Source organism: Drosophila suzukii, chromosome 2R (assembly GCF_043229965.1).
Source record: "Drosophila suzukii chromosome 2R, CBGP_Dsuzu_IsoJpt1.0, whole genome shotgun sequence".
NCBI lineage: Eukaryota > Metazoa > Arthropoda > Insecta > Diptera > Drosophilidae > Drosophila > Drosophila suzukii.
Window position 1 is genome coordinate 3236409 of NC_092081.1, and position 13085 is coordinate 3249493.

The 13085-nt window shown below is 43.0% G+C and overlaps 2 protein-coding genes and 3 non-coding genes across 6 annotated transcripts; 3 read left to right on the plus strand and 2 right to left on the minus strand.

Annotated features, from left to right (window-relative positions):
• Positions 1-421: 421 nt before the first annotated feature.
• LOC108019836 (heterogeneous nuclear ribonucleoprotein U-like protein 2) lies at positions 422-7643 on the minus strand. 2 transcript variants are annotated; one of them, XM_017087864.4, is made up of 10 exons: positions 7222-7642; positions 6283-7059; positions 5007-5858; positions 4458-4939; positions 4256-4384; positions 2910-3081; positions 1504-2354; positions 1275-1446; positions 1140-1210; positions 422-1073 (listed from the first exon to the last, which is right to left on the minus strand). In XM_017087864.4, exons 1-10 carry the CDS (start codon positions 7361-7363, stop codon positions 909-911), a joined length of 3813 nt encoding a protein of 1270 aa, XP_016943353.3. In that variant the 5' UTR covers positions 7364-7642; the 3' UTR covers positions 422-908. The 2 variants fall into 2 exon arrangements, with proteins under 2 accessions (XP_016943353.3, XP_016943354.3); XM_017087865.4 differs by lacking the exons at positions 422-1073; positions 1140-1210; positions 1275-1446; positions 2910-3081 and having other exon boundaries at positions 2100-2354; positions 7222-7643.
• Positions 7644-7963: 320 nt separating this feature from the next.
• Positions 7964-8035, plus strand: TRNAW-CCA (transfer RNA tryptophan (anticodon CCA)). Its single transcript has one exon. It is a non-coding gene; the product is annotated as a tRNA-Trp (tRNA).
• Positions 8036-8187: 152 nt separating this feature from the next.
• Positions 8188-8258, minus strand: TRNAG-GCC (transfer RNA glycine (anticodon GCC)). Its single transcript has one exon. It is a non-coding gene; the product is annotated as a tRNA-Gly (tRNA).
• Positions 8259-8650: 392 nt separating this feature from the next.
• On the plus strand, positions 8651-8723 carry TRNAR-ACG (transfer RNA arginine (anticodon ACG)). Its single transcript has one exon. It is a non-coding gene; the product is annotated as a tRNA-Arg (tRNA).
• Positions 8665-12656, plus strand: CheA56a (Chemosensory protein A 56a). Its single transcript, XM_070994604.1, is given in 2 exon segments — positions 8665-8702; positions 12077-12656. Coding segments are annotated over 2 exon segments (618 nt in total).
• The last annotated feature ends 429 nt before the right edge of the window (positions 12657-13085 follow it).

Sequence of the window (13085 nt, forward strand, 5' to 3'; positions counted from 1 at the left end):
TGACTATTTGCAGCAGACATAAATCTTCAATATTTTAATACTACCCTGCAGATCCGCAATTCATCAACGCCCAAAATCATCAATAGATCATCAACTGCAAAGTCGCAGACCCGAAGCTTTTATTCGACAATCTTAGGGAACCGACTCTCCTCTTATTCTCTCTGTTTCATAAAGTAAGGAAATTAAGGTTTCACGAAATTGTGCATATTGTATAAAAATCATGCATGATTAAAAATCAAACTAAGTTTATTTGATAAATTTCTGATGAATGGGAATGCACTGAGGGGTGAGGGGTTTGGTCAATAGTTTCTTTGTTTTTAACTATGTACAATATTTGGAGGTTCGATTATCTCAGGGTATACTATATTTCACCCGAAGATATTTTTTCGTCACCTTTCACACAAATAAAAACTCCACTTGGTTAGTTTTTTCAATGTATAGATTTATTTGTTAATGTTTCTTCTCTAATGCTTTCCTTTCAATTGTTTGCGTTGATTGTAAAATTAAAACAATAATGATAATAAAACGTTAAAACAAGTTGTACTGCCTAGATACGTAGTGCCAGATTAAAGACCGAGTTTCATGTAATTGCTTTGTCACTGTCAAAGAGAAAATGCTTTGTGGAAAATGAAAAGCAAAACATTATGCAGGTTCAATTTATAATGAAATAGCTAGTCTTCATGGTACACATTTCTTCTGTGGGTTGGGTAAGAATTTTGATTGAGGGATTGACCTCGTAGTTGTTTGGTTCGGACTAGCCCAAACTGGCTAAACTAAGTTAATTTTGTTTTACTGTTTGTTAATCTTTTAAAACTATTTTATAAAGTTTAGTTCAGATTTGTGGTTTTACTCCTTCCGCGACAATGTAGAGGGGTCTTGACTGGTGGAACAGGGTTGCACAATGCATTCTACTTCTTGTCGGCGCCCGCATTGGATTGTGTGGAGTACGAATATTGAGACCAATAATGGTTGGTGGCACCGCCATCATTATTCCCTGCGGCGCCTCCGACATTGACGCTCGCTCCGCCACTGGCATTACCGGCCGCTGCTCCGCCAGAGCCCTGTTGCTGTTGCTGAAAAGGCAAATGTGATCTCTAGTATTCAGCATTCCAACTCCTGGTCCCAGGCCCCTCGCTTACCTGCCACCAGGACATCCACTGCTGTTGCTGCTGCGGATCGGCACTCTGCCAGGCCTGTTGGTTTCCGTAACCTGTTCGCAAATCATCAAATTCGTTAGTTGCTGCAATTTAATAACCGTGTAATGCTGTACCCACCCTGCATTTGATTATAGGCCCAATATTGTTGTTGGCCCGCCGCCGCTTGCTGAGGCTGTTGGTACTGTTGTGACTGCTGCTGAGTCTGCCAGACGCCCGTTTGCTGATGCTGCGGCGCCTGTTGCTGCTGATGGTGTTGGGTGTACGTGCTCCACTTGCCGCCAAGAGAGGCCTGGAGAAAAGATCTCGATTAGTTAGCAACGGAATGTCCTGGTGCCCATGCACTTACCTTGCCTCCGCCGGGTGTTCCACCCGCCTGCTGCTTGTACTGATCGTAGCCTCCGCCGGCACCAGTGTTATTGCCGTACTTGGGCAGCGCTTGACCAGCTGACCGCTCATAGCCACCGCGACTATCTTCTTTGGTGTCGCGGTGGCCAGGCCGAAAATCCCGTTGTTGATGAGTACCACCTCCCGAGCGATAGCTGCTCTGGCTGCTGCCCCTGTTGCGGTCATTACTTCCCATCCGACTGCGGTCGTTGCCGCGGTCTCGATCGCGGTAGTCTCGCGAGCTCCCGTAGGCGCGATCGTCATACCCACTTCTGCGGTTGTTCTGCATCCAGTTTTGCTGACCACCACCGCCGCCGCCGCCGCTGCCACCGGCGTATCCGCGGTTGCGATTGTCGTAGCCACGACTACCGCTTCCACCACCGCCGCCGCCATAGCCGCGATCGTCGTAGCCGCTCCTGCGACTGTTTTGCACCCAATTTTGCTGGCCACCGCTTCCGCTGTTGTAGCTGCGGCGATTGTCATAACCACGGCTGCCGCCTCCTCCGCCTCCACTGTTGCTGGAGTAGCCACCGCCGCCGCCTCCCCGCCTCGAATCGCTCCACCTACTTTCGTGTCGCTGGCCACCATATTCGCGTCGTCGGTCATCGTTGTAACGATTCCGGTTCCGGTCGTCACGACGATAGTTGTCGCGCCCTCCCCGAGACCTCTTGTCGCGGGACCTTTCCGCGTCGATGGCCTTCTTTCCCTTCTCGTTGTACTTCTTGACCTCGCTCTTGGCCTCGTCTCCGGTTAGCTCCGTGTAGTTTATGTCATCAAACCAGCCAAACTCCAGCGAGGGAAGTGTGAAGTTGGCTGGAAAAAGATTACGTGTATTTCATTAGTACGGCTGCATAGCAAGCAAATTAGTTCGTTATCTTTACATATTAGGCATTATTGTAGACGGACAATAAGGGGCAGGACGGGTCAATTGTCAGCAACTGGGCGTATAAAGTCAGAATTAAATTTGTTCACAAAACGATTTTTCAATAACAATTTAAGGAAAGGATTTTAAGCATTCATATTGAAATGCAGTCTTCTAGGAATAGTTTTTGATGGCGAAGAAATTAAACATTTATACGCTCCAGTTGCCACGGGTATTTGTGGGTCGTTATAGAATAAATATTTATGAATAATGGAAATAATAAGCATTAAATTATGAGATAATTTTTAAGGCTTACAGTTACAATTACGTACAGATACATAAAGTGCAGCTGCTTACAAACTAAATACTTTACATAACTTTTTATATTGCTTTTCTTTTTTACAAGACTGTCTCCTTATTTACATAGGTAGAACATAAGTTATACGATCGTACATTATTCTGGATATTTTTCAAATCGTTGCTTTGGTGTGGTGAACAATATTTACCTCGTAAGTTATTAATTGTTGATTCTTTAACTGTAAAAGCATTTCCCTTTTCCTCTTTTTCGGCGATGCGACGTTTCAATTCATCTTCGCTGGGTATGCAAACAACCGCAATGCGCTTGAAGTCGTTAAAACCCTTCATTTTACGTCGCTGGGCCGAGGCATATACATTGGTCTACAAGAATACAGTTGATCGGTTGGTTGGTGTTTTGTTGAATTGGGTTCAGATATTGTCTGCCAGTTGTAGTTTGGATGGATTGGTTTGGTTGTTGGGGTAGTCGTCGAACGGATAGCAAGCCATTTGAGAAACACGTTGATGATTCGGCTCGGTTGCCAGGCGACAGGTGCAGACCCCGGAAGACGTACTCGTTCCTGTCGAGACCCGGCTCGCATGGAGCTCGGGTTCCGCGCTTACAAGCTAACACATACCTGTTGTACGGCGGGTCACCGACTTCGTGCCCGCACTCCGCAGGGGAGGGGTCTTAGGGAAGGGGCGCGCGCGCCAACATAATACCTAGGGGCCTCGGCTTAAACCGGCCACATCTAACAACAGTTGACTTAATACTTTGCATAAGGATAATAGAATTTACAATGGGGTAAAAGTAGTCGTGGTTGGCTGTGCTGCTGGCTGTAGGATGAAGCATCGCATAGCTCTCTGTAGATACACATACATATATATGAGATAGTTGGCATTTAGAGAGAGAGATAGAGAGTAGAGATAGTAGGTACTAATACGTATATGTGATTAGATTGTAGGCGAACGACTCGTCGATCGGATTTGTGTTTGTCTACTTACAGTGGCTTCCATGCCGCTCGCTCCTCCTTCACTTCACTCCATTCCATTCCATTTCACTCACTCATCTTTCTCCAATGCCATTTCCATATCCACTTCCATCCCCTTTTCTTACAATGCCCTCTTAACTGCCCCGTCAACTGTTGCACCTGCACCTAAAACTTAAGCTTACGGGTATGCCACAGATACTTACTGCCTCAAACTTAAGCACTTAAATATCGGATCGACTTACAGTTAGGACATACCTGCCTGCCGTGTTGGCACCCCTCTGGGGGCACTTGGGATCTCTATGGTTAGAGCAATGAGCAATTAAATTCATACTCAAATGTACAGAACAAAAAAAAGTAGAGCAACTTAGTTGCACCCTGTTGGTGGGCCACCTCGTCCCAAGAGGATCAGAGCCCCAGTGGGATGGCCGGGCGCCAAAGTCATCATCAACGTATAATTCTCGCTTGTTTCGTTTGGTGTTTGGTTATCGTTCGTTCATAGTGTTATCTTTTGTTTGTGGGCTGGTGTTTTGTTTCGGGTGTGTGTGAAACAGCTGTTTATGTTTTACCTGATCTAGTATGAAATTGCGACGCCGCTTCATGGCAATATCTTCCAGAGCCGCCAGGCTGTTCAAGCATATCTCGTATACCTTGTCCCAACGGCCTTTGTGCACGGTCTTGCGGGAGGCTCCATCGATCTGCAAAAGGTGGAGTGAGTATTTAATACTTCATAGTCTTTAGCATATAGGAATTATTAAAAAATCTACGCACCGTCATCTTAGAAATGAATGAATCGGGTCCAATGAACTCGTAACGTTTGTCGGCGTTCTCGGCCACATGCTTAAGGGCCCAATGGGTTTTTCCAGATCCGGGTAAACCGACCAGCAGAATGACTTCGCACTCCTTGCGAGAACCTGCGCGTTGTGGACCGGGAACAAGCTGTTCGACAGGCACCAGACCAATCAGTACATAGCCTTCTAACAGGGCAGCCGTTTCCCTTGGCTCGGGCACGACATCCTCATATTCATCCTCGGTCGTCTGCGACTTTTCCTTCTCCTTCTCAGATTCAGCTTTTTCTGAATCTTCGTCGGTCTTGGGGCGCTTGTTGGGCGACGGGCCGTCCTCATCCTCTTCGTCATTGGCGTCAGAGGGCTTCTTCTCCTCAGGTTGCTTTTCATCGTTGGCTTTTTCTGCAGATGCATCACCATTGGCCACAGCTGCCTTCTCTTCAGAGGTTTCAGTAGAGGTCTCAGCTGAAAAGACACAATACGCAATAATTAACGATTTCAGTTAGGTGTTTTGCATAATATTTACACTTACCAGTTTCCGAAGACTCGGTAGCTTCTGGCTCCGGCTTAGAAGTTTCAGAAGAATCCTGCACTTCAGCCTCGGCTTTTGTCTCAGCTGTCACGGCCGACTCATCCTCTTTGGCATTTTCTGGTTTTTCGCCTTCCTCTTCGTCTTTATCCGAAGACGCCTTGCCGTCTTCTTCCTTTTTCTCCACCTCATCGTCGTCAGCCGTGGCTTCGTCCAATACCTTCCACTTTTCGCCGTCGTTATCATCCTTGTCGTCGTCCTTGTCCTTATCTTCGTCTTTGCGCGGCTTGCGGCGCTTGCGCGTTGGCCTCTCGGCATTGACCAACAGCTGCTCGGTGTCTGAGAAATTCACCGAATATTCGTAGCCCTTGGTTACAATGTGCGGAAATAGGGCTCCATCCTCGCCCAGAATACTCTTCTCAAACTCGAACGCTACACCGAGATCCTCTCCGTTGAGAGTGTAATTAATGGTGCAAGGCTCACTCTCCAGATCCATATAACAGCCGATAACGTCATCCAGCTTATAAGGTTTGCCGTAGTCGGAAAACTCGCCCTGATTGGCCTTTCGCCCGGTCTCGCAGTAGCCAAATGAATGTTTGTCCTCGCCCAGCAAAAGAGTGCTCTGGGCCACAGAGAAGCCCACCCGAAAGCCCCGTACATGCGGCTCATCCTTGAAGTAGTGCGAGTTCTCAGGGACCGACTCCTCAGCCAGGCGCACTTCAAAGCACACTTTGCCTTCGCGCACTCCGTAATTAGCGCGAGCTCCGGACCAAATCAGCGAGTAGATCTCCGAAGAAAGAGGTTTAGCAGAGGCAAACGTGGTCGGATCAATGCGTAAATGCAAGTCAGAATCCACTGAAAGAGAAAGACATCGAAATTTTAGTTGCACTGCACTTTTTAGACTTATTTTAAAAACTAAATTTATGTGGAACCTAATTAAATTTAGATTCTTAAATTAAGTAAAAAACTAAATAAAATCAAAACAAAAACTTTGGAATGAGGTTTGAACTCAGAGCTTTGATTTAAAGGTCAAGGCACCATCGAGTAACAGATCAAAAAACTCCATGATTAATACTCGTGCAGAGAAATAGAGCTCTGCTGTGATATGATGAACCAATCCGTAGCGATAACCAGAAAATTTGTAAGATTTTATTTAAACCATTGTATGATTTTTTTTTTTTAATTTTTTCTCAAAATTTTCTGTTTTTACACAGATATGAATTCTACGCAATGCTAATAAAGATGTACCTAATCTTATTTTTGATCACAAACTACTTACGCCAGCTCAATCCCACTTTGTTCTCCTCGATAGTGGGTTCGTCCTCGGGAACTGTGCGCTCCTCGGCGGCTGCCTTTGAGTCCCGCCTGTCGCCTACACTGCTGCGATGCTTGGGGGAACGAGAGCCACTGCGCGAGCGGGATCGCGAACGACTGTGCGAACGCTTGCGACGCTCCTGTGGCTGATCCCCTGACTTGGCAGCGGCCTCGGCATCTCCCTCCGCTTTGGGGGCGGCCGACTCCTCTTCGTCGACGTCCATTTTCTGGCTGTCACCATTGGACTGAGGCTTAGCCACTGTGGTTTCGGCTTCTTTCTCCTCATTTGCCTCGTTGGCTTGTGTCTGCTCCTGTTCCTGCTCCTCTGTAGCAACACCTTGGTCTTCCTCCATGGGTTCATCGACCATTTCATCTCGTGGAGCGGCGGCTGGGGCTTCCTGTTCGACCACATCCTCCTTGTCGCCTGCTTCTGATTTCTCATCTGACTCGTCGACCTGTGGCTCTGACTCCTGATTTGCCGCCTGGTCTGTGGATGTGTCCTCTGCCTCCGCTACTGGTTCAGCTTCCTCCGGCTCACTTGCTTCTGGTTCCGGTTCTGGCTCTGGTTCTGGCTCAGGTTCCTGTTCGTGCTCAGGTGCTGGCTTCTCCTCTGGCTGCTCTTCCTCTTCCAGGGTATCGAGCACGGGTTCCGCGGCCACCGGAGCAGCTTGTACCGGCGATGGAGAGCGGGACATGGAGCGCGTGCGGCGCTGACGGCGGCTCGGTGTGACCGGCGCATTATCTGGCGGCGGGGAAGTGAAGGGTGATTACTAGGCATTATATAAGGTAAACTTACATCTAATTCACGCTGAGCCACACTCGCACACACACATAATTCGGACGCGGCAAGCCATACACACAGATACAAAACGGGCGCACAAATGACGCATACACACAAACTCACCTCCGTCGCCGGCTCCTCCTTCCACATATGCCCTCAGGCGCTCCACGAGCACTGCCTTGACTCCCTTGGTGTCCAGGCCACGCGACTGAAGCTCGTTTCGAAGGTCCACCACCTTCATCTTCTCCAGCTTCGCCACATCCATTTTTCCGCTTCAACTTTGGATTGGCGGCAGAAACACACGCTCACTCACACCAACGCACCGCTGAAAAGCTGGCGATGCGAAAAAAAGAATATGGGGGATTAAATGCCAAACCGCGCTCTCTGGCAAATCGCACTCGCTCTGAAATTGTCACCAAAGTCAAGTCACAACGTTTACTAGCACCGTGCGCGCACAATTTAACCACAATATTCGCTTTTGCATTCGCATTCGTTGCGAATAAATAAATGGCCCGAATCTTATACACCGACGCGTTGAAGTGAAGTTGGCTGCGATTGAGAAAACGTAGGGCTGCAGGGCAGCGATTCGATACATGTGCTCGCGCGGCTATCGATAGCAATTTATGGGTTTTCAACGTCAGATGGCGCTGTTGTGCTGTATTTGCGAAATTATTAATAATAGGATATTATATTAGTTGTATATCATAAATGGCAATTATTTTTATTAAAATTAAAATATGTCAAGGGTAGAGAGTGTTACGATTTTCAAATTACTTTTACAATACTAGAATAAATCTAAGTTACAAAAGGTGTTGAATTGTTATGACCTAGTGGTTGTTGGCCATCTGGCGACCATTTTCATATCGACTCCGTGGCGCAACGGTAGCGCGTCCGACTCCAGATCGGAAGGTTGCGTGTTCAAATCACGTCGGGGTCAGCATAGAGACGTTTTTTTTTTATGTGAATACAAATTTGCCACAGAAATCCCTTCAAAAGTTGTGTCAAATTTATATTGATGCATATAGGAAACATACGTTTTAAAAATCGACATTTAAGGTAAGATTTTCAAAAATGAAAAAAAAAAGTTGTTGCATCGGCCGGGAATCGAACCCGGGCCGCCCGCGTGGCAGGCGAGCATTCTACCACTGAACCACCGATGCTTATGAAAAAATTGCCATGGCGTAAATATAGATATGCTTCAATGACTAATCCAGTATAAATCCCTATTCCAATATTCAGAGTAAGAAATACCCGTATTCTACACTTTAGCTTCAATTCCTCTTAATATTAAATCAGCAGTGCCACAGAACTTGTTTTTTGCTGGTTCCAAATAGTTGACTGTTGGTTCCATCAAATTAACTATGAACTTATTTCACAGTGGACTGTGTACATACAAATTAGGACGCAGAAATTGAAATCTGCTACGATTGTACGATCAATGCGATTTCATACAGAGACTTGACTTTTGAAATATCAAAAGAGAAAGAGTGGATGAGTTACGCGTTAGTTGTCTAGAAGAAATTATAATTTTTTTGGCACCAGTGGATTCATCGGTCCTGTGGCGCAATGGATAACGCGTCTGACTACGGATCAGAAGATTCCAGGTTCGACTCCTGGCAGGATCGGAGATTTTTTTTTTTACACGAGCTTTTTGTTGTAAAAATGTTGTTAGGATAAGTATGCTTTCAAAAATACTCTATACTTGGTTTTAATACATTTTTTGTTCTTTGATTAAGTTTATATTTTGCTGAAGAAAATACTATCAAAACGAAAAAACATGACAGTTCGTAAACATAATATTCTTTTATATTTCAGGTGGCGTTTAGCTAAGATCAGAGGTCACAAGTATGTGCTCTAGGTTTTTACCTTTGTTTTTTAGGTTTTTAAAGTATTTAATAGTTCTATTTTATAAAGATCGGACCACAAATCAGCAAAATATGGTAAAGCAAAACTTTGCGTTGAATTTTCAGCCTCGATTTGATGAAAATTGGTATGACATTTGTGATTTACATAAAGCAATTTTCTAACCCGTTACTCGTAGAGTAAATGGGTATTTGTTATAAAGTTTTTTAAGTAAAACAAAAACTATTTGGGATATCAATGGAACACTTTATTTCTGTTAAAGTACATTTAAAGCCATTATGTATGAAACTCGATTTTTTTTGCATCACCACGTGCACGCTTGCAGAAGTCCAGACTCTGAACGCTATTTTCGACGGGTTTGTTCAGCATAAATCGGCCGATACTGCTGCAATTTCACGTTCGATATTTCTACGAGGCTTATCAATCGTCGTTGGCTTGTTGACATAGACCTTAGACTTGTCGTAACCCCACAGGCGTCAGGGCGTGAGATAAATCGTTCACCGAACTTGGTTTTCAATTAATCGATAGTGACATTCGCTGTGTTTCTTGTGGCGCCGACCTGTTGGAACCACATATTGTCCATATTATTCAATTTGGGCCAAAAATATTTTGTTATCATTGTTCATCACGGAAGAAGTATTCATTGTCGGATCGTTTATCTTACCATGACGAAATGGTAATCCTTACTGAAGAGAATTGTCAAAAGAGCGGGAAAAATATGGCGTCGTTGCCGTCGCTTTCTGCCAAAATTATGTCGCTGCTAAACGCCATAAGATCGCGCGAAATTATGTCGTTTAAATATTACTTGTGGCGAACTTATGTCGTTTAAAAGTGACATACATAAGTCCGCCGAGGACTTACCCGCAAAATTTATATATTTGTTATTATTATTATTTCTATGGGAGCTATAAGATATGGTTGTCCGATCCGGCTGGTTCCGACTCATATAATACCTGCAAAAGACATAAGACTTTTGGTAAAGTTTGAGCCCGATAGTTTTAAAACTGAAAGACTAGAAACGACGGACAGACGAACAAACGGACATGGCTAGATCGACTCGTCTAATGATGCGGGGGAAACGTCTCCTTCACTGCGTTACTTAAGTCATAATACCCTCTGCAAGGGTATAAACAGATTACTGAAGGCAATGACAACTCAATTGTTTGTAGTGTGTTATCAGTTTGCACTTCTAATTTTCTATTTAATGTGTTTCTTTAACTTTTTACACATGCGTACAAAATTGAAGAAGTACAACCTGAACAAGAAAGGAAGATAACTTCGGCAAGCCAAAGTTTGTATACCCTTGCAGTTATAATTTAAAAAAATAAAAAATACAAAAATTGATATTCCCAATAGTATATATGTCAGAAAACACCGAAGCTATAATTTGTTTCATATTGTTTTCCCACCAATTTTCCGATCGTTCCTATGGCAGCTATATGATACAGTCGTCCGATTTTGATAAAATTTAATTCGAAATTCAAAACTAATTAAAAAATGTTATTTCCAAGCGTAGGAGGCGAGATTAAAATGCGCCACCTACCGGCGGTAGACAGATTTTAGCGTTATAAATCGATAGGTATTGACGAGGCCAATACATTTCAGGTACAATTTTTTATCTAGCATGAAAATTGTTGGCGTCACAGGTTTGGGCGGCTTGTGGGCGTGGCAAACTTTTTTTTGGGTCAATCGATAGGTATTGATGACAACAATACATATCAGTTAAAATGTTCATTCTAGCATCAAAACTGTAGGAGCGTTAAGAAGCTCAGGAATCTACATGCCAAATCTCAATAGCCTAGCTCTTATAGTTTCCGAGATCTCAGCGTTCATCCGGACAGACAGACAGACGGACATGGCTAGATCGACTCGGCTAATGATCCTGATCAAGAATATATATACTTTATGGGGTCGGAAACGCTTTCTTCTGCATGTTACATACTTTTCGACGAATCTAGTATACCCTTTTACTCTACGAGTAACGGGCATACTTTTATTCCTATAGGCGCTAGGTGGCGTGTTCATGTGGTGGGCAATCTCACAAACAGCCGATTAGCTGCATGCATATCTCCATCTCTCTCACACTCGATTGAATTTGCTAACTATTGATTATTATTTAATTGTACATTTTTAATGAATGATCCGATTTGAATATTTTAGGCCAGTAGGTGGGAATTGATAATAAGAACAAAATATCATTTACAATTTCACAAAATCTTTAAAAATGTGGGTGCTAGAAGCGTTTGAGGCAAGAATTTACATGCTTAATCCCAGCATTCTGGCTCTTCTAGTTTCCGAGATCACTTTGGTTACGTTTTATCCGAGATGTACCATAACTTCGGATTGCTGGGTCATAATAATAGTTTCGTATATATGTGTATTATATAACTTTGGTTGTGTTGTATCTAAAGAATACTTTTCCTTGTAACATCAGTTTCAGCCATGCCCATTTCGTAGAACTGGTGCTTAAATTATGGGTGGTGTTTAAATCATTGGGTGATTTTAGCTTTATGACAATAGTCATGCAATACTCGTGTTGTCTGATCTCAATAAATATGACAATTTCGGAGTCAGTCTTAATATTTCAACCATTTTAATGCTCTTATTCAGAAAAATGTCTATCTGGTGGCTAAACGGTTTTCTGCTCCTGTAGATAGTCTCAGTGGTAAATATGAATAACTACAAATTTCCCTATACTTATTAAACCTAAACGTGTTTGGACATTTAACTTTTCCCTAGAAATGTTTTCACTTTTAATAATTTATTTAATTAATTTTTTATTTAACCAGTGACTTGTAGGATAAAAGGGTATACTACATTCGTCGGAAAATATATAACAGGTAGAAGGAAGCGTTTCCGACACTACAAGGTATATACATATATTCTTGATCAGGACCACTATCCGAGTCGATCTAGTCATGTTTGTCTGTCCGACTGTCCGTCCGTATGAATGCTGCGATCGCGAAAACTATTAAAGGTAGAAAGTTTAGGATTTGGCATTTAAAATTTGGGAATAAACTAAATGGAATTTAGTTTTGATTGTCAATATCAATCTACAAATCGGTCCATTCATTTAAAAGTTATAGGCAAATAAAGTGTTCAACCTGTGTAACAGTCGCTCTGCTGCTGGCATATCTCCATCTCCCTCCCACTTCACGTGTTTAATCTGCATTTGTGTATTTCAGACTTCACGAAAAGGTGACTTCGATGTACGGTTTGAGTCAATCGAAACAATAAAAGGAAGAACCGAAACGCTATTTACATATAAGCTACGATTATTTGGAAGAGATCGTTTGATAAATGGAAGTGTTGAATTCCAAGTGGACTTAGACGAGACATTCGAAGTTTCACTAGAAAGCCATGCATATAAGAATGGATTTTGGGTACCAGGATTCGTAAACGTGCAGAAAAGGCTACACGATTTTGTTAACACCTATTATGTTACATATTTCCTTATACTGTCTACCGAGTCAAATTTACCTATGACCGGTAGTGAGATGTGTCCGTTCAGAAAAGGCGATTATTTTGTGAAAAACGGACAAGTTTCTACCAAGGACTGGCCGCCAATTCTCTTCCAAGGTCTTAGCAAATACAGGGTTACATATTTAAGAAATGGAAGTATTACTGGTGGAGTTTAGTTAATATTTAGTATAGCAGAAAAAGAAACAGAGCAATCAACATTTGTTAAAAAATAAAGAAAACAAAATAAAGGCCAGTTGCATATTAAAGAAATTACAGTCCTTTTTTATTAGACCCTGCGGGAGAAGCTATAAAAAAATCTTTTCGCCGTTTGGAGCCGATAACCCTTCTCCAGCTAAAATAAACGAAAGATGATTTTTTTTTAAATTTTCACATCATCCTTTTAGAACTTCTAAAGACATAACTGGCACTACCGACGCGAAATGAAATACACGCTTTTACTAGAACAAATAAAAACATATAATGCAATGTGCATGATCAAGACTGAGTGAAACAAAAACCTCTTAACGAAGTGAAATGTCGTGACGATCGCACGTTCAACATAATACAATTTTGTATCAAGCTTTCTAACCTAAATTTTTTTTAATTTTCTCATTTTAACACGTTAGCTGGAGCTTTTGTGTATGTAAAAAGTTTTTGTTTAG

Excerpts from the sequence above, each read along its gene's own strand:
- LOC108019836 (XM_017087864.4), bottom strand. The coding sequence starts at position 7,363 with ATGGATGTGGCGAAGCTGGAGAAGATGAAGGTGGTGGACCTTCGAAAC. Across the intron at positions 7,060-7,221 it reads AGGAGGAGCCGGCGACGGAG|ATAATGCGCCGGTCACACCG; the intron begins GTGAGTTTGTGT and ends CCCCGCCGCCAG. Across the intron at positions 2,355-2,909 it reads AACAATTAATAACTTACGAG|CCAACTTCACACTTCCCTCG; the intron begins GTAAATATTGTT and ends ATCTTTTTCCAG.